Source organism: Peromyscus californicus, unplaced genomic scaffold (genome assembly GCF_007827085.1).
Source record: "Peromyscus californicus insignis strain IS unplaced genomic scaffold, ASM782708v3 Scaffold_11__1_contigs__length_118956290, whole genome shotgun sequence".
NCBI lineage: Eukaryota > Metazoa > Chordata > Mammalia > Rodentia > Cricetidae > Peromyscus > Peromyscus californicus.
In genome coordinates, this window is record NW_026294402.1 from 60277767 (window position 1) to 60305226 (window position 27460).

Here is a 27460-nt window from a genome sequence, read left to right on the forward strand (position 1 = left end):
GTAGGTGTGGGACCTCATACCTGTCCCAAGTGGCTGGTTTTAAAGCCTCTTTTTTCGTTCTTTTTAAAGATTTGTATTATTTTTAATTATGTGTCTGTGTGTGGGTACGTGCACATGAGTACAGGGGCTCTCAAAGACCAGAGACTTCAGACCCCCAGAGGGACAGCTACAGGTGGCTGTGAGTGACCTGACTTAAGCGCTGGGAACTGAACTCTGGTCCCTTGGAAGAGCAGCAAGCATTCCTTTTTTTTTTTTTTTTGGTTTTTCAAGACAGGGTTTCTCCGTGTAGTTTTGGTGCCTGTCCTGAATCTCCCTCTGTAGACCAGGCTGGCCTCGAACTCACAGAGATCCGCCTGGCTCTGCCTCCCCAGTGCTGAGATTAGAGGCGTGCGCCACCACCGCCCGGCTGTGATGAATTTTAACCTGGAGCTATGAGCTCAATAAACCATTTCTCCCTTAATCAATTGTCCAGGTGTTTTATCACAGCAGCAGGAAAAGAAACTGAGACATTAATAAATCCATATTTATTGACAGTCATTGGGAATATTTTGTAGATATTTATATTATGTAATGAAATATTTTTTCAAAAAATAGTAGTGAGAAAATGAAATAGCCATATTCAGAAGTCTAAACATTGAATTCTTATATAGAAAATTTTAATACAATAGTTTAAAGGACTAAATATAAAACCAAAATTATAAAGCTCTTTTTTTCTTTTTTTCGAGACAGGGTTTTGCTGTGTAGTTGTAGCTTTGGTGCCTGTCCTGGATCTCGCTCTGTAGCCCAGGCTGGCCTCGAACTCACAGAGATCCGCCTGGCTCTGCCTTCCGAGTGCTGGGATTGAAGGTGTGCGCCACTGCTGCCCAGCCTGATGCTCCTTTCTTTCTTTCTTTGTTTCTTCCTTCCTTCATTTTATTTATTTGTTTGCTTGCTTGAGGTTTTTGTTTTGTTTTTTGAGACAAGATTACTCTGTGTAGCCCGAGCTGTCCCAGAACTCACTCTGTAGACCAAGTTAGCTCTAACTCTGAAATCCACCTGCCTCTGCCTCCTGAATGCTGGGATTAAAGGCATGTACCACCACTGTTAATATTCTGATCAGCCCCTTGAAATCCCACCCATTTGAAATCCCACCCCCTTGGTGCTGGCCTTGCATTCTGATGTAAAGGCCTCATTCTGAGGAAAAACTCCTCCCCTTCCTTCCTCTGTCTCTGTCTCTGTCTCTGTCTCTGTCTCTGTCTCTGTCTCTCTCTCTCTCTCTCTCTCTCTCCTATCTTTCTCTTCGTCTCTCTAATAAACTCTCCACATGGATGCAGCATCTGGGTTGTGAATTACTGGCCACCACTGCCACCACCATGCCCACATGGTGGTGCATCTGCCCAGCCAGCCGCTACATCATCGGCCCAGCCTGTTTCCATACATGCACGGGATACCCTTGCCTCACCCCGCCACACACACACACCTCTGTGCAATAATTCATAACAACCACTGCCTGGCCTTCCTTTTTTTTTTTTTTTAGACAGAGTCTCCTGTAGCTCAATCTGGCTTCAAACTCACTATGTTGCTGAGCACACCACCACACCCGGTTCAAGCCAGAGATGGCGCCAAAGCTTTCGTGAATGCCAAGTCAGCATTCCATCCACTGAGCCACATCACCAGCTTGTACTAAACATTACTAACTGAAGTCCACAGCTTGCATCAGGGCTGACAGCGTTGTGTGTCTCGTGGGTTTTGAGTACTGTTCAATATCATGTATCCACTATTACCAGAAAGAACAGCTTCCTCGTCCCAACAGTACTCTGGATGCCATCTACTGATCCTTCCTCCTCACCCTGAGCCCCAGTGACTACTGACCTTTAGTCATCATTCAACCTTTGCCAGAATGCCACATTCCTTTATGCACCTGCACGTTTTGAAAGTTAAAACAGGCTGGGCAGTGGTGGTGCATGCCTTTAATCCCAGCACTCAGGAGTCAGAGGCAGGCAGATCTCTGAGAGTGTGAGGCCAGCCTGGTCTACAGAGCGAGTTCCAGGATAACCAGGACTGTTTCACAGAGAAACCCTGTCTCAAAAAAATAAAAACAACAAAAGAAAAACTGGATAAAGTTGAAAATTCAGTTCCTCAGCCTTACCCACTGTACAGTGCTCAGCAGCCACAATGGCAAGTGGGTCCATCCTGGATGTGCAGCTATGAAACATCCCTCCCGGTGCAGCACGTTCTACTTCTCATGGGACTATTAAAGAGGAGGTGAGAGGCTGGGAGATGGCGCAGCAGTGAAGGATACTTTGTTGAGGATCTGGGTTCAGTTCCCAGTATCCACAGTGTGGATCATGACCTCTGTTAACTCCAGTTTCAGGGAATCTGATGCCTCTTCTGGCCTCCTGGGGCACCAGGTACAGATGTGGTGTGCATACATACAAGCATGCAAGTCATACACATAAAATAAAAATTTTAAATCTAAAAAGAAAAACTGGAGAGCAGATAGGGGTCTAGCCAGATAGCTCAGTGGGTGAAGTGTTTGCCATCAAGTATGATGTGCTGTGGAATAATCCTTCTGTACACTGTGGGAATATATGTTGCTATGATTGCTTTAATAAACAAGCTGACTGGCCGATAGCTGAACAGGATAAAGTCAGGCAGGAAAGCCAAACTGAGAATGATGGGATGAGGAAGGGCGGAGTCAGAGGGTCACCAGCCACAAGGAAAATGAGTCAGACACACAAAATGGGTTAGATGTAAAAGCCTCAGGGAAGCACATACATTAATAGAAGTGGGTTAAGTTGTAAGAGCTAGTTAGTAACAAGCCTGAGCTATTGGCAGAGCATTGTAATTAATATTAAGTCTCAGTGTGTTTATTTGAGAGTGGCTGTGGGACAGGAAAACTCTGTCTACACTGATGACCTGAGTTCAAGGCCAGGACCCACAGGGTCAAGGGAGAAAATTGACTCTGGCAGGCTGTCCTCTGACCTCCAAAGGTGTGACACACACAATAAGTAAGCAAATGTGTGGCAGGGGCAGGTTTGGTGGTGCATACCTTGTAATCCCAGTATTTGGGAGGCTGAGGTGAGAGGTTCTCAAGTTTGAGGCTGGCTTGGGCTACCCAGAGAGACCCTATCTAAAACAAAAACAAATGCTGAGGGTGTTAACTCAGTAGTATAGCATGCATTTAGCACATGTGAGACCCTGCGTTCAGTCTCCAGCACCAAAGAAACACAATAGAGTGACAATTAAAATGTCTAAATGTAATCTGTGATCCCGGACCAGATATTAATACAGGAGATGACAAAACATTGACAAAATTTGAATGTGGTCGGGGATTAGTGAATAGTTTGTAAACATTGTTAGTTTCTTAATTTTTAAAAGAAGATTTCATGTGTATGCGTGTGTACCTGAACACACATACACATAGAATCGTGCATGCATGTATACACACATACATACACACACACACACACACACACACACACACACACACACACACACACACACCCCACATACAGGCAGTAATGCTGGAGGCCAGAAGAGGGTGTCAGATCACCTGGAGTCAGAGTTAGAGACAGTTGTGAGCTGCCATGTGGGTGCTGGGATCTGAACCCAGGGTCCTCTGCAAGAACAAGGGCTCTCAACCACTGAGCCATCTCTCCAACCTCTAACTTCCTGATTTTACAAAAACACACTGGAGTTGTGTAAGAGTTAACGTTTACAGAAGCTTCATGCAGAACATTCTCAGTACTGTTTTGCAACTTTTATAAGTCTGAAATGATTTCAAGATAAAAAAAAACATTTAAAATTACATATCCAATTATCCAGTTAGAGGGAAGAAAAAGAAGAATGCATGCCTCCTGGACTGTCAACATATACAAACGGACTTATAAATACAAACAGCTATGGGAACAGCATGGCAGTTTCTGTCTGTTTGGCACTAGAGATTAGTGAGTTATCCTTAATGACTTAAGGACAATCCAGTTTGAAGGTGATGAAGCCCTTCCTGCAGGCTGGGGTCGGAGGAATGCTGGTTTTGATATCACTTGATTTGTGGTATGACCTGGACAAGAGGTTTCTCCTCCCTGGACCTCAGTGCCCTAGCTGTAAAGACACCCCTTGCACCTCAAGGGGGTGCTTCATGATGATCTAAGATAATGGAAGAGAAGTGAGCTGAGAGGCCTGGGAGACAGCTCAGTCTGTATACTTGCCCTGCAACATAAGGACCCGAGTTTGACCCTCAGAACCCACACAAAAACCAGGACATGGTGGCACACACTTGTAAGCCCGGGACTGGGGAGGCAAGACAGGAGGGTCACTGGGCTCACTGGTCAGTCAGTCTAGTTAGGTCAGTGAGAGGTCCTGTCTCAAAAACACAAGGTTGTTCTAGGACTGCCAGGAATAGAGAGACTGACTCTGTCTCAAAACAACAACAACAAAAAAAACCCAAGATGGACAGTGCCCGGGGACAAATACCCACCAAGTGTCCTCTGGCCTCCTCCACACCCATGTGAGGCATGTGCACACGTATGCACCCCCAGGAATACAGCTGAGTGAGCTGAGAGTGCAAAGAGCCACGCCCCTGGGATAGGATGACCAGAAAACCTAGGATAGACACATCTCCCATCCTCCAAAAAGTACTTTAGTTTCCTTCTGGGGTCTATGGTTCAGTAGATGCAGCCGGAGGTCTGTGTGCAGGGACGGCTCTGAAAGCCCTTACGGAGATCTTCTTCCATGCTGTGGCCCCGAGGCGTTCCCCCAAGCTCACATGGCTGTACATCTTCCATGCTGTGGCCCCAAGGCGTTCCCACAAGCTTACATGGCTGTGCATCTCCTGGGGGCCCTGGGCTCGCCATTTACCATCTTCCTGGTGCTCTCTGTGGAACACAAGACTCCTGTTGCTGGAGTTGCGTTAGCTCTGCCTCCCAGGGTTGGTTTATGTCCTAATTTCCTGTGAGGCTTGTGCTATGGAAGACAATTGCTGTTCTTAAGAACATTTGGGAGGGCTGGAGAGATGGCTCAGTGGTTAAGAGCACTTATTGCTTTTCCAGAGGTCCTGAGTTCTCTTCCCAGAACCTGAATGGTGACTCGCAGCTGTCCCTTCCTGGTGATCTGACACCTTCTGATGCACATGCAAACACGTAAACATACAGATAAAATAAATATCTAAAAAAAAATGTAGCCGGGCGGTGGTGGCGCACGCCTTTAATCCCAGCACTTGGGAGGCAGAGGCAGGTGGATCTTTGTGAGTTTGAGGCCAGCCTGGTCTACATAACAAGCTCCAGGTGGCCAAGACTGCATAATGAGACCCTGTCTCAAAAAAGCAAAGAACCCCAAAATAACAACAAAAATAACAATTAAAAAAAAAAAAACTGAGTTGGGTGGTGGTGGCACACACCTTTAATCCCAGCACTTGGGAGGCAGAGGCAGGTGGATCTCTGTGAGTTCAAGGCCAGCCTGGTCTACGAAGCTAGATCTAGGACAGCCAGGACTGTTACACAGAGAAACACTGTCTCAAAAAACAAAACAAAAACTGTTAACATCTTATTTACTACTTATGTAAATACAGGAGGCCAATAATAAAAGTAATTTTACAAACTTAAAAATTTTCCAAGCACTTACATGTAGATTATTTTGAGACAGAGTCTCACTACATAGCCTTAGCTGGCCTAAAACTTGCTATGTAGACCAGGCTATTCTGGAACTGGTAGCAAGTCTCCTGCCTCTGCCTCCTGAGTGCTGGAATTAAAAGCCAGATATTTTTGTTGTTGTTTAAAGAGTATTTTGGAAAATGAGGTTGAGGATCTGTCTCAGCTGGTGAAATACTTGTCTAGCATATACCAAGCCCTAAGATCGCTCCCCAACAACATATAAAATGGGTGTGTTGTTTATCACTCACCTCTAATCTCAGCACTGCCTCTGTGAGGCCGAGGCAGGAGGATCACATGTTAAAAGTCATCCTGAGCTACAAATTGAGTTTGGGGCTAGCCTAGGCTACGTGAGACCATATCTCAAAAAAAAAATGTGGGGGCTGGAGAGATGGCTCAGAGGTTAAGAGCACTGGCTGTTCTTCCAGAGGTCCTGAGTTCAATTCCCAGCAACCACATGGTGGCTCACAACCATCTGTAATGAGATCTGGTGCCCTCTTCTGGCCTGCAAGCCTACATGTAGGCAGAATACTGTATACATAATAAATAAATAAATCTTAAAAAAAAAAAATGTTACTGGAAAACAAAAGGAGCTATTCCCTAATCCCTGCACCCTGAAATGACTGCACTTCCTCGGGTGACCTAGAGGAGTTGTAGGACAGCCACCATGCAAGAACTATTTTCCCTGTTGCCTCACAGCTAAGGTAGCCTTCATGGCTGCCAGGAACTGCCTATAGCCCACGCTGCAGCTGCCCCATGCTGCCCACGTTGATGGACACTCCATTGCTTAAGACTTTTTCATCAATTTGCCTTTAATGAGGGATTAGCTCCACAGCTTTTGATCCTGCTTGTCTGAAAGTCGCAAGCCACTATGGGAATCTTAAATTAGGCTTTTGGGAGTGGCATGGTTAACTACCTTATGCTGGCCTCGGAAGGCTCAACTTGATGTTTAAGCCAGTCTGCGGCTCATTTCAGGGTTGTTTCAGCATTATTCCAAACTAGAAGGCAGAGACAGTTGGGGAGGTAAAGTTATAGTGCCATTGGTGACTTTGGTGGTTATGAAGGAAACAGGGTTCACTGGTGATATTACTCAAAGACAGGGTAAGGAGCCCTTAGTTTGCCAGAACCAGCCACCTGCTCGGTCCTTCAAGGGCCCAAGCATTCCAGCCATGACTCACTTACCAGCCAAGTCTCTCCTGCCGATGGCCACGAGGCCCTCAAACAGTGCTTTGCTGGGGTTCTTCCCAGCTGTGGCCATACCATGCAGCCAGATGAGCAGCATCCGGTGACCATGCTCCTGGTAGCTCCTGGTTCCTGCAGATGAGAGTAAAGGCCACCATGGTACCTTCCCAGAGCATGCATATGCTGTCCTCTACTGCATCCTAAATGCACCCAGCACGAAAGAGGCCTTTCTCTGCTATAGGAGGCCTGGGTTGGAGGTTAGGGTTAGGGTACAGCTTTTCAGATGGAGTGGGTTTGTGATTGGTATCTCAGGCTGAAGAACTTCCACGGCCTCAGGTTTTCTCTGAGGCATCTACCTGTCCACTCTAAAAAAAATGACTTATGTCTTCAAGGTACTAGGATGCTTCATCTCTAACGACCACAGTCCCTGCCTCGGGCACATGCTGGATCTAATATACAGATGAAAACACAGCCTAGTGAGGGGCAGCTGGCCACGTTTTTGCCCCCAGTACTGGTTCATGGTTCTCAGCCTTAGATGCTCATTAGAAATCTCTAAAAATTCTATCTACTTTTGGCCCATCTATTGACAATGCATAGTGTTTGTATATATATATATATATATTTTTTTTTTTTTTTTGGTTTTTCGAGACAGGGTTTCTCTGTGTAGCTTTGCGCCTTTCCTGGGACTCACCTGGTAGCCCAGGCTGGCCTCGAACTCACAGAGATCTGCCTGGCTCTGCCTCCCGAGTGCTGGGATTAAAGGCGTGCGCCACCACCACCCGGCGCTGTGTTTGTATATTTTATCCTGTATTTAGCCATTTCATTCAGTTATCAATTCTGATTTTCATTTGAGCCTTCTGGACTTCCTCATGTATAGGGATTATAACATATGAAGAATTGGCTCTTTTCCTTTCTAGTATTAATGTTCTCTCTCTCTCTCTCTCTCTCTCTCTCTCTCTCTCTCTCTCTCTCTCTCTGTTTATGATGTATAGGTGTGTGGGTGGTGTACATTAGTGTCTACGCATGTGCATACGGTGTGTGCACCTGTGCCCTTGCATGTGGGGGCCAAAGAGGGACATCGAGCGTCCTGCTCTATCACGTTTCCTCGTACTCCCTCGAGACAGGGTCTGACTGAAGGTGAAGCCCCGCCGTGTTTTGGCTAGGTCGCTGGCTAACGAGCGCTAATGACCCTTCTCTATCTGCATGCCCACCACTCCCAGCACTGAGGTTACAGGTGCACCGAGCCATGCCTAGCTTTTACCTGAGCGATGTGGATCTGATCTCAGGCCCTCACATTTGCACACCGAGTGCTCTTAGCCACCAAGCCATTGCCCCAGCATGATATGCCATATGTCTATTTCCCTTTCATGCCTTTGTGCCAGGGTCTAGATGTCTAAACGGGCATTAAATAGGAGTGTCAACAGTGGCCTCTCTTTTTTCCACAGGGAATGGAGTTAGCTGAGTGTATAAACCGTGGGTATGGGTTTCAGCTGATTCTGCAAAATTCAAGGTCACAAAGGAGGTGGAACAGGGATGCACAGCCTGTGCAAGGAGCCGGGAGGAGGGCTTTGGAAGTCGAGTGGGGCTGGGTTGTGGGTTCCACAAGCTTCTGTCCCCAGCAGCACAGAACTCAGAACGCATCTCACATGTCCCCACCCACCCGGTGTAGGGCAGGGTAAGGTGGTACCTGTCCACTGTTGCTCAATGGCACAGACATGAGCCTCTGTGAACTCCCAGGAATACGCCAGTTTCTTCCACTCATTGGGCCTCAGACACCGGGAAGCCAGTCGCCATAGCACAGAGCGGAGCTGCTGTGTTTCCTGCCGATGGTCTTGCTTAAAGGTCAGGTTCTTTCTAGAAGGGTTGCTGGTGTCCCTGCATGAAAGGTGGTCCTGTAGGGCAGATCCCAAAAGTGCAGGAGCCGTCTGGGGCCTGCTTCATGATCTTAAATACAGCCCATAGAGCCCGGGAACCTGAATCAGCATGGGCCTGTGGCTTCATGTCCACCACCCTGTCTGACTGTGTCTTGCCATGACCACTGGACACCACAGCATTCCTCCATCTAGAACTCATCTCCCTGACTTTTAACCCTTTGCCATAGTCAAAGAACACTACTATGCCACCTCCTCCACAAAGCCTCCAGCCGGAGACCTCTCTGTTTTTACCCCATTCCTTTATCACCCGTGAAGTTTATATATTCAAACCAATTCATTCCTTGGCCAGGATCTCACCAGCACAGAACTGAGCCGGCCTCATTTCAATATGTCTGGGTGCTTGCCCATCTCCAGGTCCTCACAATCTTAGTGGTACCCAAGGCAGAGATGACCACCCACATAGAGATAGGGTCCCCAGAATTGGTGAGACTACGACTTTCAAAGCCAGCTCCATGCACAGCCAAGGCTTTGCAAAAGGAGGGATTAATGGAGTTGGTACCTTCTCCCATCTGTAAAAACGCTCAGCTTTGATGATCATGTCCACCAGGCTGACGTGGTTGCTGCGGGCGGCTACTGCCAGGGCTGTTTTTCCTTGCTGTAAAGAAGAGGCAGAGAGGAGCTGGAGTTCCTTCAGGGCGGTGCAGGGCGGCCTCTAGACTTACTGTTATTCCAGCAACCACCTCTGATTTCATCAGACTAACTGTGCCTAGAGCTGGGCTGGAGAAATGGCTCAGAGGTTAAGAACACTAGCCACTCTACCATGAGGACCAGTTTGGATGCCAGCACCCACATTCGGTGGTTCACAAATACCTGCAACTCCAGCTCCAAGGAATCTGGCACCACTTGTGGTAAACAAAGACCTGCACATACACACACACACACACACACACACACACACACACACACACACACACTCTCTTCTGGCCTCCACGGGTACCCAAACACACGAGCACATACTCTCACACAAACATACACATATACAAGCCTAGAAGAGTGGTTCTCAACCTTCCTAATGCTGTGACCCTTTAATACAGTTCCTCAGGGTGTGGTGACCCCCCATCAACCATACATTGCTACTTCAAAACTATAATTTTGCTACTATTATGAACTGTAGAGTAAATATCTGATATGGTAGGTAACCTCATGGAGTCACGACCCACAGGTTGAGAACCACCAGTGTAGACATTATCATGTGGCCTTCATTCACTCTTCAACCCCATCTATGACATGATGTCCCCACTCTCATTTCTCAGATGAAGAAATCAGAGCATGGAGATGGCATGGGCCATCCTACCACATCTTTCTACCAATCCCCAGGCACCAGACAGACCCTGTGCTCCAGGCCTCCCACACGGCAATCACTTGCAGGGGTCTGCAGTGAAATGGGAAGCTGCTCTTTACCTGCAGCCAGCTTCCTGGGTTCAGCTCAAAGCAGTGAGTTCCTCCTAAGTCTGGCCTGAATATGACCCCCAATTCTGGCCTTCGCCTTTCTGACTGACCTCCCTGAGTGACATGCAAATGCCCGCTCCTCCGGCCTCACCCTACACCTTCAGCTCTCCTGAGGCCTCCAGCCATCTAAGGAAGGAGCTACCCTGAGGCACAATAAACTGGGGAGCTACCCCCAAATTCTGTTGCATGCACAAGGAGGTGTTAGGCAGTGTGATGCTGGCTGGTCCTGCTACCCCTGCGGCTAACCACATGACAATCTGGTGGGGGAGGGATGAAACAGAAGGCTACCAGGGCACAGACAGACGGTTGGGCCACAGCTGAGGGGCCCCAGAGGACAGAGGGTGTCCTGGAGACAGACTTCAGAGCCACACAGGAGGGAGGGAACAGTGGAAACTTGAAGGAGGGGCTGCTTAGAGCAGAGGTACCTTATCTCTCAGGCTTAAGTCAACTCCAGCAATGAGGAGCATCTCTGCTACGTCCTGCCAGGCATGCTCGGCAGCGAGGTGGAGGGGAGTCTGCTGCCTCTGGAGAGAAGACAGGGGGAGGGTAAAGCGCGCAGAAAGCATATGGGAGCCATGCGTGGTGGCGCACGCCTTTAATCCCAGCACTCAGGATCTCTGTGAGTTCAAGGCCAACCTGTCTACACAGTGGGTTCCAGGACAGCCAGGATTACCCAGAAACGCTGTCTCAAAAAATACAATAATATAAATAGGGGCTGGAGAGATGGCTTGGTGGTTAAGAGCGGGCACTGTCCTTGCAGAAGATCCCAGTAGAATTCTCAGCACCCCCATCGGATAGCGCACAGCCGCCTGGAGCTCCAGCTCCAGGAGATCTGATGCTCCTATGGCCTCCTGGGGCACACATAGCATATCCTCACACAGACACTCTCGTGCACATACACACATAAACACATGAATTTAATAAACCAACAACCTCAGAAAGCTAAAAAAGGGAATTCATTTCTCAACTCTAGGTCATGCTGGGAGACCCCTGGGGCTGAATGGTTTCTGCGGTCGCTTACAATGTCCATGGCATCCAGATCACTGTGGGCTTCTATGAAGAGCTGGACCAGACCAGGGAAGTTGTGCCTCACAGCAAGGTGTATAGGAGCAGTGCCCTGCTATGGGAGAGACATGGAGATCAACCAGTAAGCCCCTCCGAGGACTGCAGATTGGAGGTGGGGTGGGGTTAACTCGGCGATTATAGTCTCTCAAACAATACAGGTGACCTGAGGCAGGCACAGCCACGTGCTTAGAACTGGAGGCCTAAAACTGACCCATAAGGAGGGTGGTATCTTCGTGCCAGGTTAGAGGCCCTGCTATGCCAGCCTTGGGTATATGTACATGGCACATTTAAAAGATTTAAAAGAGAAGTGCATATTTTTGAAATATATCTCCTTATTTACATAATGATAATTCATATATATGTGTACATATATATGAAAGCAGGTTTAGTAAGGTCAAACAGTTTGCAAGTGATAGGTAGTACCAGTACTCAAGGCCAGGTTCTCTCCCCTCCCACACACACACTTTATTTCTCTCTTTCTCTCTGTGTGCCTCTCTCTGTGTGTCTCTCTCCATTTCCTGTCCCTGTCTCTGTCTCTCCCCACTCCCAGAGCAAACAGATTTATTTAGCAAAACTGAGAAGACTCCCAAGGTAGAAGGATCTGGGCTTTCTGATCACAAAATCTGTCTTGACCAGGGGATTACACAGACCCTGCTGACTTCTAATAGGAAAAGAGTTAACACCTGGCCTGGAGAGACGGCTCAGTTGGTAAAGTGTTTGCCATGCAAGCGTGAAGACCTGAGTTCAGATCCCCAGCACCCACATAAAAAGTCGGGTGTGGCAGTGCACACCTGGGACCCCAGTGCTGGGGGAGCAAAGCCAGAAGGACCCTGCTGACTCAAAAAATAAGGTGGGGAGTGACTGAGGAAGACAGCTAATGCTGACCTCTGGCCTCTCCATACATGTACACACACACACACACACACACACACACACACACACACACACACACACCAAACACGACAGAAAGACAGAATATAACGAAGTGGTAAGTGGCTGGGTCTGCAAAAATTAAAGATTGCCAGGTGCAGGTAGTTCAGCTGGAAGGATGGCCAAGCTTGGTTTCAAGCCTGCTCCTAACAAACCATCCGAAATGAAATGCTACTATTCCTTTAGTCTGGTTCACCCCATCCACAAGGGTGTGTCTAGTTCTTGCTCCTGTGCTTAATACATTTATGGGAGGCTGCAGTGTGGATCCTTTCGATCCAGGCCCAATACTTACCTTGTCAGCCACGTTTGTGCACCCTCCTGCCTTGATGAGTGCCCGGGACACATCCTCAGAGCCACCAAGGGCTGCGTAGTGGAGGCAGCTCAGCTTTTTCTGGAGAGAAACAGGCGCCAGGACACTGTTCCAGGGATCTCTCATGTGACAGGGCACCAAGATTCACATCCCACTCAAGTCTGATGGCAGGAGCTGCCGGTGATTTGCCCAGGCCAAGCAGTTCATAAAGAGCCCTCTGGGGCCTTTACGACAATGACCCGTCCTAGGCCACATAGCTACACCGTGGAGAAACCAAGACCAGAGCCCAGGGTGACTGTCTTAAAGCCTCTATTCACGGAACATTGAGGAGTCTGATTGGCATAGTGGGCTAGGGAAGCGGTCAGTCTCAGGAGGGCTAGCTACCTGGGTGAGGGCATTGACGTTGCTCCCGGCACTGAGGAGAAGCCTCACACAGTCAGCGTGGATCCCTCCTTCAGCGGCTGCGTGCAAAGCAGTCAGGCCCTCCTGAAACACACAGGGAAAGGACTGGAGAGTGGGGAAGCTGGAGCCAAACCCGGAGCCAAGAGCACACACCTCTACTCTGGCCCCTTGAGCGCTCAACCACGTACTAGTGAGGACGAAGGGCTTGCCTACCTGTGGCTTCTGAGCCTGCACTGACGGTCCCATGTGTGGAATGCAGATGACAGGATGACCTCATCAACACCTCTGTCCATGTCCTACTTGCCTTTTAACCCACCTCACCCTCACTAATCTTGTCCCTCCTATGTCAGAAAGCCGCCCTGATCACCCAGGAAATGGCAACTTCTCATGGTTTGTTTGTTTGTGTGTTTGTTTTTTGAGACAGGGTTTTTTTGTGTGGCCCTGGCTGTCCTAGAACTCGCTCTACAGACCAGGCTGGCCTCGAATTCACAGAGATCCACCTGCCTCTGCCTCCCGAGTGCTGGGATTAAAGGCACGCACCACCACACCAGCTCATGGCTTGACAATCCTGTCTGGCTCCCTGCTCAGCCAGGTCCCTGGGGCTGCTGTTCGCTTCCTGTTGGTGGGTGTCAGTGGGAGAACATGCCCTGCTCCAGGTCTCCATCAAGACAAAGTCCACTGGACCACAGGCTGGGGGCTCCTCAAAGACAGAGAGCCAGCGAGCATCCCCGTCTGTCTCCCCAGCTGCTGACTCACCTCATTCTGCTCTTCCAGGTCTAGCCCGATGTCCACTAGTCTCTGCAGCACGGCTACATGGCCCTGGCTGGCAGCCAGGTGCAGGGCCGTGTTCCCCCCCTGCAGGAAGACGATTGCTTGAAGGGCTTGCGGACAGAGTCCTCAAGTTTCAGTATGTCACAGAAACCCCGTTAGAGCTGCCCCCTCATTTTACAGACACGGCAGTTAAGGTCCAGAGTGACGTGTCCAGGGTTACAGAACCAAGTCTGACCAGCTTCATGCCTGTCACTACCAAAAGCTACAACCAGGGGCGTTCTCAAGGCCCAGGTCCTGCACACACTCTTGCTCCTTATGATTCGAAGCAGGTATGTTTCTTTAAAAATAAGATAAGGGCTGGGGATGTTCGTCAGTTTGTAGAGTGATTGCCTAGCATTCGGGAAGCCCTTGGTTCAGTCCCCAGGACTATAAACCAGGCATGGCAGTGCTATCTATAAACCCAGTGCTTGGGAGATGGGGCAGGTGGACAAGTCCCAGATCATTTTCTGATACAGCCTGGACTGTATGAGACTGTCTTAAAGAAAGAAAGTGGGTGGGAGAGAGAAAAAGAAAAGAAATTTCATCTTGAACATCTCACATCCACCAGCTGGCCCACATGCACTAAAGTGTCCACTAGAAGAACATCAGACACGTGACACATTCAGGCCTTTGGGGGTCTTCCCCCTAGCGGAACTCGAGTCAGAGGTAGGCTCTAGGAGGCTGGAGAGATGGCTCAGTGGTTAAGAGCACTTATTCTTCCAGAGGACCTGGGTTCAATTCCCAGCACCCACATGGTGGCTCACAACCTTCTGACACCCTCTTCTGACCTCTGAAGTCACCAAGCCTGCACACGGCACACATATATTCAGGAAAAACATTCATGCACATAAAAGAAATCTGAAAGAGAAAAAGTAGGCTTTAGGAGGTGCCCGGACCAAGAGGGCACAGGGAGTTCTGCAGCCTGGTCAGGGGCGGTAGAGTGCCTCTCTGTCACAGTACCTTGTCTTTGACACTGTGGTCACAGCCAGAGCCCACGAGGAAGTCCAGGGCATCCAGCTGTCCGTGCTCGGCAGCTCTGTGAAATGCTGTCCTTCCCAGCTGACCAGAAGGGGAGAGACAGTAAGCCTCCTCATACTGTCAGGGTGCACACCTTCCCCGCCCGCTGGCCGGGCTCCTCACCTCTCTGTACTTGTAGCAGCCTCTCCCACCCCATTCTCCCTGCCACTCAGCCCCAGGTTCCAACAACAGCCCCTCTGTTGGGAGGAGATCTTCTACTCCAGTCCTTCAGTGCCTCTTGGCCGCCAGCCATATGAAGAGAGAACCCTCAGGTTGGAGACAGATCTCCATGGGGACCCCCGGCTCCTTTGACTTCCCTTCTCATGATTCCAGTCTCCCAGAAATCACACACTTGCTCTTTCCTGCCTTCAAAGTTCCAAAGATGCTTTCTACCCCTTTCCAATTACTCTAAATCTCTCCCTCCCTAACTGCCCCCTACTCCAGGAAGCAGAAAACAGGCTCTTTTTTTCTAATCTGTCTAGTCCTTGATGGAAGGGAGAGTCAACCATGTTCTGTTTTCATCCTGCCCATCTGTGTACCTGTCACGTCCCCTCCAGGGACAGTCAAGGCAGAATACAGTTTTCCTCCATAATCAAAGAATGCCCTCCAGGTGTGCAGCATTCCTAGTAAAGCCTGAGCCAATAAGACATATCCAGTAGTGTCCTCACTAACAGGGTACACCCAGCTAAGCCCCAGCCAATGGGAGAATTGAATAGCTTTGCATGAGTCTTACCTTGTCTGCATGGTCTAAGGCCACATCCTCCAGGTCTTCCATGACGAAGGCCAGCACAGGCATGTGGCCTTTCTGGGCTGCACAGTGCAGTAAGGTCAGGCCGTCCTGGAAACAAGCCCAAGCGGGTCCCGGAGTCTGTGAAGGGCCCCTTTCTCATACACTACCTGTCTCTTGGCACACAGCTCCCGTGCCAACAGTGCTGTCAACGATGAAGAGAGCCCACACATGACCCAGGGAGGCAGCCAGCAACCAGGATGCCAGAAGCCAAAAGCCTGGCTCCACGCTCCTCAACTCTGGCTCGGGGCCAGTTGTCTTCACCTCCCTGAGTCTGCATTTATGCATAGACCGCCTCAGCGCAAGTCAGAGCACAAGAAAAGTATTTCTGTGTCTCTAGCTGGCTTGGAACTTGCTATGTAGACAGGTGGGCTCGAACTCATAGAGATCCTTCTGCCTCTGCCTCCCAAGTGTTGGGATTGAAGGTTTGCACCACCATGCTCAGCTAGGAAACATTTTATAAACAGAAAAGTGATTTCAAACTGTAAGGTAACAGCCCTTGCAATCCCAAGAACATCCCACGGAGCAATTGTATGAGAATTCTAGATGCCGGGTGGTGGCGCATGCCTTTAATCCCAGCACTCGGGAGGCAGACGCAGGCGGATCTCTGTGAGTTTGAGGCCAGCCTGGTCTACAGAGTGAGTTCCAGGAAAGGCGCAAAGCTACACAGAGAAACCCTGTCTCAAAAAAAAAAAAAAAAAAAAAAAAAGAAGAAGGTGCCAGACGAGAGAATTCTAGGCACCGACCTCCTTCATACAGCTGCAAATAAAGAAGCCAGTAACAGGGCTGGAAAGACTCAGCAGTTAAAAGCAGGCTTCTCTTCCAGAGGACCCAGGTTCAATTCCCAGCACCCACATCAAATGGCTCACACATGCTTGTAACTCCAACTCCAGGGGATATGATGTCCTCTGGCCTCTTAGAATACCTAGATGCATGTGGTGTGAATAAACTCATACACAAACACACACACACACACACACACACACACACACACACACACGTAAAAATAAATTAAAAAATGAAGTCAGCAACTGTCACTAAGACCTAACCTCCCAGGGAGAACAAAGGCCAGATGTACAATGCTGGATCTGGAGTCAAGAGGCCTTTGAGAGGGAAGGGGAGGTAGGAAGAGAAAGGTCTCTTGAGTGACATTTAAATGAAGGAGACTTGCAAGGGACTAATGACCCAGAACTTTCACCCCTTCCCCCATTAAGGTTGGAGTCCCTGGAGCACTGTTATTCTGTTTAAAAAGTATTTTTAGAGTTGGAGAGATGGCTCAGCAGTTAAGAGCACTTGTTGCTTTTGCAGAGGACCCAGGTTCCCAGCACCCACAGGGTGGTTCATAGTCATGCATAACCCCAGTTCCAGGGGATCCAACAGGCATGCGTGTGGTACACATACATTCATGAAGGCAAAACATTCATCCGTGTAAAGCAAAGATTTTTTTTTTTTTTTGGTTTTTTTCGAGGCAGGGTTTCTCTGTGTAGCTTTGCACCTTTCCTGGAACTCACTTGGTAGCCCAGGCTGGCCTCGAACTCACAGAGATCCACCTGGCTCTGCCTCCCGAGTGCTGGGATTAAAGGCGTGCGCCACCACTGCCTGGCCTTTTTTTTTTTTTGGTTTTTCAAGACAGAGTTTCTCTGTGAAACAGTCCTGGCTGTCCTGGAACTTACTCTGTAGCCCAGGCTAGCCTCGAACTCACAGAGTGAGCCTCCCGAGTGCTGGGATTAAAGGCGTGCGCCACCACCGCCCGGCTGCAAAGATTTTTTTAATTTTTATTTATTTTTATTTATTTTTTTTTTTTTTATTTTTTTTGGTTTTTCGAGACAGGGTTTCTCTGTGTAGCTTTGCGCCTTTCCTGGAACTCGCTTTGGAGACCAGGCTGGCCTCGAACTCACAGAGATCTGCCTGCCTCTGCCTCCCGAGTGCTGGGATTAAAGGCGTGCGCCACCACCGCCCGGCTAGATTTTTTTTAAGTAATGTGTGTATGCTCTGCCCTCCCACTACCCCCTTTCTTCCCTCAAAGGCCAGAAGAGGACATCAGATTCTCCCGGATCTGAAGCTACAGGTAGTTCCGAGTTTCCGGAGTCATCTCTCTGGCCCCTGGAGCACTGTTTTTTAGTGCATCATCCATTGTTGCACCCTAAGAATCAGCAGAGCACTGGTCTACATCTCAATAGCTGTCAGAACTCAGTGCATCTAAATTTGAGGTCTGTGGCTCTCACTGTATGTAAACTCTAGTTAATGATACGCATGCTGAAGTAATTAGAGGAACATAAACAGTTGCTTGAAATTTAAGTCAAAATGTATCCAAAAAAAAAAATATATATATATATAATATATATATATATAATATATATATTATATATATATATATATAAACACTCCAAAAAGCTCATCAGTGAGAAATTAACCCAATTAAAAAGTACTTTAGAAAAAAAGCCAGGTATGGCACATGACTGTAGTCCGCCTTGCTACTCAAGAGGCTCAGTGGGGAGGATCACTTGAGACTAGGAGTTAAGGACTAGCCTGGGCAATACGGCAGACACCCTTCTCAATAAACAGCCTAGGCTAGCCTCAAATTTGCTGTGCAGCCAAGAATGACTTTGAACTTCTTACCCTTCTACCCCCACCACCAGAGTGACCACCATGCTTAATTTATGTAGTGGTGAGGATCAAACCCAGGATCTTGTGGATACTAGGAAAGTAGTCTACCAACTAAGCTACATCCCCAGGCCCATTCTTATTATTTTGTTGCCCCCAAGGAAGCCACATAGAATGTCCAGGCTGGCTTCTATGAGCCACTGGAGAAACTGGGGACATTATCCCAGTGTCCCTACAGAGGTTCCAGATACCCTACAGTCCGGCCAGCCCAAGCATATCCTCATGGGTTAGCCTGAGCAAAACCAGAGGGATGGCCTAACCAGTCATGGAGCTATGAACAATATCAGCAAGACCTTGAGGAGGCTGAGGCAGGAAGATAACAAGTTCAAGGACAGGTAGGGCTATGTCGTGAGACCCTGCCTCAAACTGAGGAAAGACAAGAATCCCAGGTACATTGACTGACACCTATAATCCACTTAAGAGGCTGAGGCAGGAGGATTCCCTTGAGGCCACACTGGGCTACACAGTGGATTCCAGATGAGCCTGGGTTACAGAGTAAGACCCTGTCTAGACAACCAAGAGGATGAAAGGAGAGAGGGGCAGGGGAGGGAGGAAATCGAGGAAAACAGTAAGGCCTAGTTATTTTAACTGAAGTCAGTTACACTGGTCACTAAACTTGAGAGTGTTTTGTTGCCAAGATTGTAAAAGAGGGGTGATCCAAGTGGAGCCTATCTGGAGATTAGACATCTAAACTGGGGCTTGGGTAGATGGCTCGGTAGGAATGGCCACCTGCATCCTGACAATCTGGGTTTGATCCCCAGATGCCACACAGTGGAAGAGCAAAACCAACTTCTGCAAGTTGTACACACACACACACACACACACACACACACACCATTTCCAAATGGGAAACCAGTGTGGGTGATGAAGTTATCCACCCAAGGTCTAAGAGTTGGTACTCTGGGTTTGGATCCTTCCATCCACCACCCTAAGGATGAGGAGGGCAGAGCTTGGCAGAAGGTCTAAGAAAGACCTCCTGCCTCGGCGCATCTTCCCAACTGCCCTGTCTGTAAATATGGAAGTCAGCTGACCAGACAGCTGGAGAATTTTCACCCGAGAGCAGGGGTGGGGTGGAACAGCCAGATGAGAGACAGTCACCGGATGAAAACATTCCTGCCCTTTCTCCATCCTAGGAAGGGTTTCCAAGGGCTCAGCTCAGCGGGGGGGGGGGGGGGGGGGGGGGGGTACAAGGTTCCAGAGAGCCAGGCAGAAGCAGGCAGGAAATGGAGGGGAGAAGTGGGGAAGCCGAGGGGCTGCCAGCTGCGGCCTTACCTTGCTCTCACAGTGGACCTTGGCCCCAGCATTGACCAGAATCTGCACAATCTGCAAGTGGCCAAACCAGGCAGACAGGAGAAGTGCATTCATCCCAAACTGGGGGAAAGGAGAAAGGGAGGTGAGGAGAAAGGGAGGAGGCAGGGGAGTGGCTGTGTCTACACAGCCAAACCATTCAACTATAGATGCTGCTCAGTCCAGAGAACCCCACGCTGGAGGCACTTAAAAAAAAAAAAAAGTTTTGCTTGCTTTTTAAAATATTTGTTTTGTTTATATGTATGGGGGTTTTGCCTGTGTGTGTGTGTAAGTGCACCACATGTATGTCTGGTGCCAGAGGAGGCCAGAAGATGACAAATCCCCTGGAACTGGAGTTAGAGATGGTTGTGAGCCACCATGTGGGTTCTGAGAATCAAACCTGGGCCCGCTGCAAGTGTAACAAGTCCTCTGACCCACTGAGCCGTGTCTGCAGCCCCAGTTCTGCTGTTTTTAACACAGAGGCGGATACACTATTGGAAACTTTCTTTTGCTGGATGAAACCGGAAGTGGAAACGGCTGCCATCTACTCTCTTTGCTTCTTCAGTAGAAGGGACCACTTAGAATAAAAGAACACGTTTGGAGGGAACAGAGCTCAGGTTTGCTTAGTGTCGTCGTTGTTGTTGTTTTGAGATAGGTTCACATGTAGCCCAGGCTGGCCTCAAGCTATGTAGCTAAAGATGACTTTGAACTCCTGATCCTCCTGTCTCCTCCTCCTCCCAATCGCTGCAATCGAAGGTGTGCGTCACCACGTCCAGCTTCTTTTTCTTGCCCGAGCATGCGGTGGAGCTCGTGTGGAGGTTGTAAGAGAACCGTGCACTTGGCTTTTTCCATCTACCTTTTTGTGGCTTCCATGGATTGAGTGATTGAATTCAGGCCACCAGGCTGCATAGTAAGCACCTTTACCCACTAAGTCAACTCCCCTGTCTTTACTTATTTATTTATTTTGAGATAGGGTCTCACTATACAGCCCTGGCTGGTCTGGAACGCACTATGTAGACCAGGCTGGCTTTAAACTCACTGAGGTTGTCTGCCTCTGCCTTCTAAACATGGGATTAAAGGTGTGCGACACAATACCCAATGGGTTTTTATTTATTTGTTTGTTTGTTTATTTTAAATTTAGTTTGGGGGCTAGGTGTGTAACTCAGCTGGGGAAGAGTTTGCCTAGCACATATGAGGTCCTGGCTTAATCCAGAGCACCTCATAAACTGGGCATGATGGTACACACCTGTAGTCCCAACACTTTAGAGCATTCTGGGAGTGGAGGTAGCAGGAACAGAAGTTCAAGGTCATCCTTGAGTTCAAAGCCAGCTTGGGCTCCCTGAGACCTTCTCTCTCTCTATTTTTTCCTTCCTTCCTTCCTCCCTTTCCTTATTTCCTTCCTTTGTTCCTTCTTCTTTTCTTCCTTCCTTCCTTTTTTTTTTTTCCCAGTGCTGAGGATAAAATCCAGGACCTCATGCATGCTGGACAGTCACTGTACAGCTGAGCCGCACCTCTAGCCCTAAGTATCCATTTTTAAGTATATCTGTATCAAATGGCATGTCAGATTCAGCCCTTCTCCTAAACCTGGGGAGGCAATTCTGTAGATCTTTGGGGCCCCCTCCCTTTCAAGTAGAGTGCCATCTACTGATTTGCCCAATCTGCTCCAGGACAGTTTCTTAGCAAGTTGCCCTTTCAGGTGCCGACCAGGCCAGAGCCCCGTGGCCTATCACAGGAGACCCTCTTCTTGGCCCCTTTACTAAGCAGGCCACCATTGATCCATGTGACTATTTGTTCTATAGCTTACCAATCTCCCTCATCACATGGTATCATGAAGGACCAAAAATGTCCCCAGAACTGAAAGGCCATTGATAATAGAGAGCACTTTCTTCCCATGCCAGGGAAAATGGAATGGATCCAATGTCACCAATCCCTAAGACTGACTTGGGCCCAGCCTGTCTGTACCTAAGCATCTGCATGTCAGTGGCAACAGTCTCACCAATGACAACTTGTTCACAGGTCAGACAGACTGAGGATGTCCTTGCCCCTGGGGGCCAGGAAGGTAGGCAGACACACACACACACACACACACACACACACACACACACACACACACACACAGACCTCCCTACCGAGTCCACGTCGTCTACAGCAGCCCCATGCTCCAAGAGCAGCCGCACAGCCTGCTCGTGTCCAGCACCTGCAGCCCAGTGCAGGGCCACTCTGCCCACCTGCCAGGAAGAGAGGAAACTTGTCACTCTACCCGGCTGCCTGGCCTGCCCCCAACACCCTCTCTAGCAAGACAGCTGTCCTGCAGGGAGGAAAGGCTGTTGGTGGCTCTGGTGACCAGCTGGCTGGAGAGCCAGCCCTTCCTGAGGTCCCTTTTCCCTGATCGGGTACAGCCAAAACCAATATCATAGGATACACTGACCGGACCCATCTGTCCCAGTCTTCACAGCTCCCCACTGCTCTTGGGGCAAACGCCTGAGCCTGGACCTACAAGGCCCTGTGTGGCCTGGCACTGCCCCCAACTGCCTCTCGGAGGGGCCAGATGGTTTCCAGCTCCAAATCTTCCTTCCTACTCGGAAGCCACATGTGCCTAAGACAGCTCTCAATGTCCCCAAGGGAAACAGAGTGTCTGGTTTTTCCCTCACAATGAGTCGAAAGGGCCTGACCGTCTGGCTCGCTCTCTGCCACCCTGGGAGTTCATCCTGGTTTCTGGCCCTCCGTCCATCTGAGCAGGCTGGGCCACCAGCCTCCCTCTGTGTCGTCCACTTCGCTACCATCTCGGCTCATGAGAGGCAGCGAAGGGCAGCGCTACTTTCCAGTGTAATCTTCGGACGCCAGCTCTCTCTTCTCAGGGCTTCAGCCACACCATTCCCTCTACCTGAAACACTGCCCTTCGCCTCACTCCATGGAAGCCTTCTGGGATACCTCCAGATGGGACAAAGCCCCTTGGACCCCTCCCTGTGCTTATGGGACAGTTTGTCACGGTGGGAATGAGATAGTTAGCTTGCTGTCTTTGCCCCCCACCCCACCAGACTCCATGAAGTCTGGGACCACAGCTGTCATGGGTTCTGTTCTGTTCCCACCACCTAGCATAAAGTATGCCCTTCATAAATTCTTAGTGAATGAACATATAAGCCAGTGTTCGTGAGAGAATACACTTAATGAATGAAGACATCAATGAGTACGTATGTAAATATAACTAGTGGATGGTTGGGTGGATGGGTGGATGGGTGGATGGATGGATGGATGGATGGATGGATGGATGGATGGACAACAGATAAAGCACTGTCATACTACTAGGCCACCCTGCATGGTCTCTTGGCCTGTCTTCGATGTCCACTTAGAAGACATACTTCTTCCTCTGTCCTGTTCCTCCGGGGCCATGGACCCTACTTCTTCCCTGCCTGATTAGTAGACTCCTAGAACGGGCCTGTGCCTCCTGCAGCTTTTCACACAAATGGGGACAGAGGGTGTTAAGAGAGTTGAATTCAACTGCTGCCTCACATACGCTCCCAGTGTCTGGAATCTGGTCCCTCGTGGTCCCCAGAATCCTGCCACGTGCACCTCCCCACCTCTGTCTCTTAGATGGGCCTTCCAGATGGGCCACACCGGTTCAAAGTCTGAGCTCTGGACTTGCCAAAGCCTGACTTGGAATCTTTAGGCCAGCTCCAGAAATGAAGACAGAGCAGAAGGCCTCTCCTCCTAACTCCATCCTCAAGTCAAAGCACACAAACACAACACACCTCCTCTGGCCTAGTGACTTGTCCCATGGGGTGACAACACCATATGGAACTCATACTTACATGGTTTCTAGCCCTGATGTTAACCCTCTTCTCAAACAGTCCCTTCATCCTCTCCACCTGATTCCAGCGTGAGGCCTCATGGAGCTGTCTCTCCAGGGGAAGCACTGGGGAGAAAGAGGGATTTGGGGTGAGAGGAAGGGACCCCACACTCTTAGGGATGCACTTGGGGAAGGATGGAATTCATTGCCACTGGAGTCAGTGACCACCTTGGCTAAGATTTTACCCAGTGTAGGAGACAGTGAGGACTTAGTGTGCCGGAGGTGGGATCTCCCACCTTTAGACCTTCCTGTTCCTCATTTTTCCACCTCTTCGCTCCTTGCCCCTAAATTCTAACCCTTTCACCTCCACATCTGGAGCTAATTCTGCTTTGCCTGGTTGGAAGGCTCCCTTCTCTGTATTCTCTCTCTTTTCTCAAAGCACTTTCAGGGCACGGGGAGAAGGCTTAGGTAAAGTGCTCACCTGACAAGTGTGATCACCTGAATTCAGATCCCTAGAACCCAATTAAAAAAAAAAAAAGGACTGGCAAGATGGGTTGGAGGGTAAAGATACTTGCTGCTGAGCCTGATCCCAGGACCTACACAGTGGAGGGAGGAAGTTTTCTCCTGCAAGTTGTCCTCTGACATCCACAGGAGCACCCTGGTGCAAGCATACTTACACACACACAAAATAAATCAATAAAAATGTACGTTAGGCCGGGCGGCAGTGGTGCACACCTTTAATCCCAGCACTCGGGAGGCAGAGGCAGGCAGATCTTTGTGAGTTCGAGGCCAGCCTGGTCTACAGCGCGAGATCCAGGAAAGGCGCAAAGCTACACAGAGAAACCCTGTCTCGAAAAACCAAAAAAAAACAAAAAACAAAAAACAAAAACAAACAAAAAAAAAGTACATTAAAAGATGGGTCAACAGGTAAAGAACACTCACTGCTCCTTCAGAGGATCCGAGTTCAGTTCCCAGCACCCATGTTGGGCAGCTCCAACTGCCTGTCACTCTAGCTTCAGGGGATCTACGCTCTCTTCCAGCCTCTGCAGGTGCACGCGCGTACACACACACACACACAGAAGAAAACAAAAATAAAGTCTAAAAACGGGGAAACGGTTGTGAGAGGGCTCAGTTGGTAAGGACATTTGCCACCAAGCCTGACAAACAGAGCTCAATCCCCAAGATCCACAGAGTGAAAGGAAAGAACGGACTCTGGAAAGTTGTCCTCTGACCACACACACACACACACACACACACACACACACACACACACGCACACACAAACACACACCACACATACACACACACCACACACACACATATCACACACAAATCACACACACACACACCACACATACCACAAACACACATACCACACACACACACCACACACACACACCATACACACACATATACACACACCACACACACACATACACACCACACACATACACACACCACACACATACCACACACACCACAAACACACACACAACACACACACACCATACACACATACACACAAACCACACACACACCATGCACACACACACCACACACACACATACACACCACACACACAATAAGTAAATGTAAAAGAAAGCTCAAGACGGCTCAGTAAGTGAAGATGCTTGCCACACAAGCCTGATGCCATGAGTTCGGTTCCCAGAGCCCATGTGAGGAACCAGACGCACTGGAGTACTTCTGCAATGTTGGCATTCGATGGGGGAAGAAACCGGAGACTTGCCCAGAAGCTGGCAGGTCAGCTAGTTTGGAGTATTCACCACAGTTTGGCAGAAACGGCAAGAGAGATGCTGCATCAGAAACAAGGTGGAAGGAGAGACTGGACTCCTGAAAGTTGTACTCTGACAACTTCACGCGTGAGCCTAGCCCTTTGTGCATCCGGGGACAGATGGCCAGTGTCTTAGCGGGAAAGCATGCACCGGAGTGACAAAGTTAGAATGGAAATCTTATCTGTTCCATCACTTCGCCCCACACGTTTCCAGCCTCAGCAATGCGCACCAGGCTCTCTGGCAGCTGAGCGTTGATCAGCATTGGGTTCTCTGCCCTGAATCCCTCTCACACACCCTCAACACTCCAAGACTCTCCCTTTGGCTGTGAAGAGTCCTAATGATCCCTTGACCCCAGCAGAATGCCGTGACCCCTCAGAATAAGCAGCACACTGCTGGGTGCCGTGGCACACACCAGTAATTCTAGCACTTAGGAGATAAAGGAGGGTCAGGCATTCAAGCTGACTTAGCGAGCTGAAATCCAGTCTGGGCTACATGAGACCCTATCTCATGAAAAGGTGGGAGTGAGGAGATCCAGTGGAGATATGGCTCAATGCTTTAGTCCAGTTGTCGCTCTTACAGAGGCCTTGAGTTTGGTTTCAGCACCCACATCTGGTGGCTGGCAACTGCCTATAACTCCAGGTCCTGGGAATTTGCTGCCCTCTTCTGGCTTCATCTTTAGGTACACACAAGCACACACACACACACACACACACACACAAACAAAAATAATGAAGTAAGGCACTTGCCTTGAATCCCAGCACTCAGAGGCAGAGGTAGGCAAATGAGCCTGGTCTACATGGTGAGTTCCAGGACAGCCAGAAATACACAGTGAGAATCTGTCTCAAAAAATTAATTAATTAAGCTGGGTAGTGGTGGCTCACACCTTTAATGCCAACACTCAGGAGGGAGAGGCAGGTAGATCTCTGTGAGTTAAAGGCCAGCCTGGTCTACAGAGTGAGTTCCAGGACAGGATCCAAAGCTACATAGAGAAACCCTGTTTTTTTGGGGGGGTTAATTAATTAAAAAATAAAAGTCTTAAAAGCAACACTCATGCTTAATGGAGCCCAGTGCCCATTTTTCATTCATCTGGGCAGACCACGACAGCTGGCTTCAGCATTTTGAAGTCCAGTGGGCAGGACTATGGCGATTTGAGAATGCACTCCTGGGTTCAGTGGTCAGGGCTCAGCCTGGGCAACAGGGCTAAGAATTCTCGGAGGAGGCAAAGGCAGGTCCTCTTTCCTCTCCTAGGCAGAGCACCAAAGGGCTCCCAGGAGAGCTGATGACCACATGCACACCTTCCACACATCTAGGGAGCCTGGCTCTGGGTACATTCTGAAAGAGGTTCTGAAGTTCCTTATTTTACTCAGGGATGGAGCTGACCATAGCACCTTTTTTCTAGGTCCCGGTTCCTCCTTTAATATGGTGTCTACAACCCCATTTTATTCTGGGCGAACTGGTGGTGGTGGTGGTGGTGGTAGTGGTAGTGGTAGTTGACAGGGTCTCATGTAGCCCAGGCTGGCCTTGGACTCCCTATGTAGCCAAGGATGGAAGATGATGTTGAATTCCTGATCCTCTTGCCTCTACCTCTCCAGTACTAGGATTACAGATGTGTGCCACCGTGCGTGGTTTTACCTGGCGTGTGAAGTGGAACCCAAGGCCTTGTACATATTAAACAAACATTCTACCTGCTGAACTGCGCCCCAATCCTTAATGTCAGCATTTCTATCGCTATACAGTCATGTGACCTCATCCTGTCCCTCAGCTTTCTCATCTGAAAAATGGAGATGACAGTAGGCCCTACCCACATGGTCGTCTACAGTCTTCTACCGGCCTGACCTGCCTCAAAGCCTGACACACAAAGCGCGTTATTAACAAGGATCGCTGTCACCCCTGGCTTGCCCCGCCCGGGATACCCTGAGTCCCAGATGTGCAGCCACTGTGCCCTACGCCTGTGCAACGTTCCTCACAGAGCCACAGAGAAGCCTGAGACAGAGGTGGCCTTGTGAAGGGCCAGCTTCTCCCTGGGTAGCCCTCTGTGAACGCGGCGTCTCCCCACCGGCCTCGGGCCCCCACCGTGTCCACCTGCCCTCGCACCGGGACTCACAGCCATAGGTCTCCCAAGCCAGCTCCTCCTCCATCCCGCTGCTCCGGGGGTGCAGGACGTACAGGGCGCGTGGCCGCCGGGCGAGGAGTGCACGGAGGAGCCGGGAGCGCGCAGAATGGGGGAGTGGGCGGCAGAGGTTCCGCGTCTCTCTGTAGACCCTGCTCGCTGTCTGCCCAGCTGTGAGTCTGATCCGCACATCCATATCCCGCCTCCAGCTCCCACTTCCTCTCTGTGCCTTCAAGCTGCCCTAGGTCCCCCGCATGCCGCTCCCCTGGGACCCTCCTAGCCTTGATGTCTCCACGGGCCCTTGCA

The 27460-nt window shown here is 49.5% G+C and overlaps 1 protein-coding gene across 6 annotated transcripts; it reads right to left on the reverse strand.

The window, feature by feature from the left end:
* Positions 1-502: 502 nt before the first annotated feature.
* On the reverse strand, positions 503-27409 carry Ankdd1a (ankyrin repeat and death domain containing 1A). Of its 6 annotated transcripts, none has more exons than XR_008212910.1 (16): positions 27149-27407; positions 23274-23377; positions 21594-21692; positions 19450-19548; positions 15460-15564; positions 14670-14768; positions 13656-13754; positions 12882-12983; positions 12480-12578; positions 11214-11312; positions 10618-10716; positions 9243-9338; positions 8497-8701; positions 6810-6941; positions 6544-6625; positions 503-4856 (listed from the first exon to the last, which is right to left on the reverse strand). XR_008212910.1 is itself a non-coding variant. In XM_052712523.1 (16 exons), coding segments are annotated over exons 1-16 (1701 nt in total). In that variant the 5' UTR covers positions 27351-27405; the 3' UTR covers positions 503-4743. The 6 variants fall into 6 exon arrangements, 5 of the variants coding, with proteins under 5 accessions (XP_052568483.1, XP_052568493.1, XP_052568513.1 ...); XM_052712523.1 differs by lacking the exon at positions 6544-6625 and having other exon boundaries at positions 503-4745; positions 4797-4856; positions 27149-27405; XM_052712533.1 differs by lacking the exon at positions 6544-6625 and having other exon boundaries at positions 11214-11309.
* Positions 27410-27460: the final 51 nt, after the last annotated feature.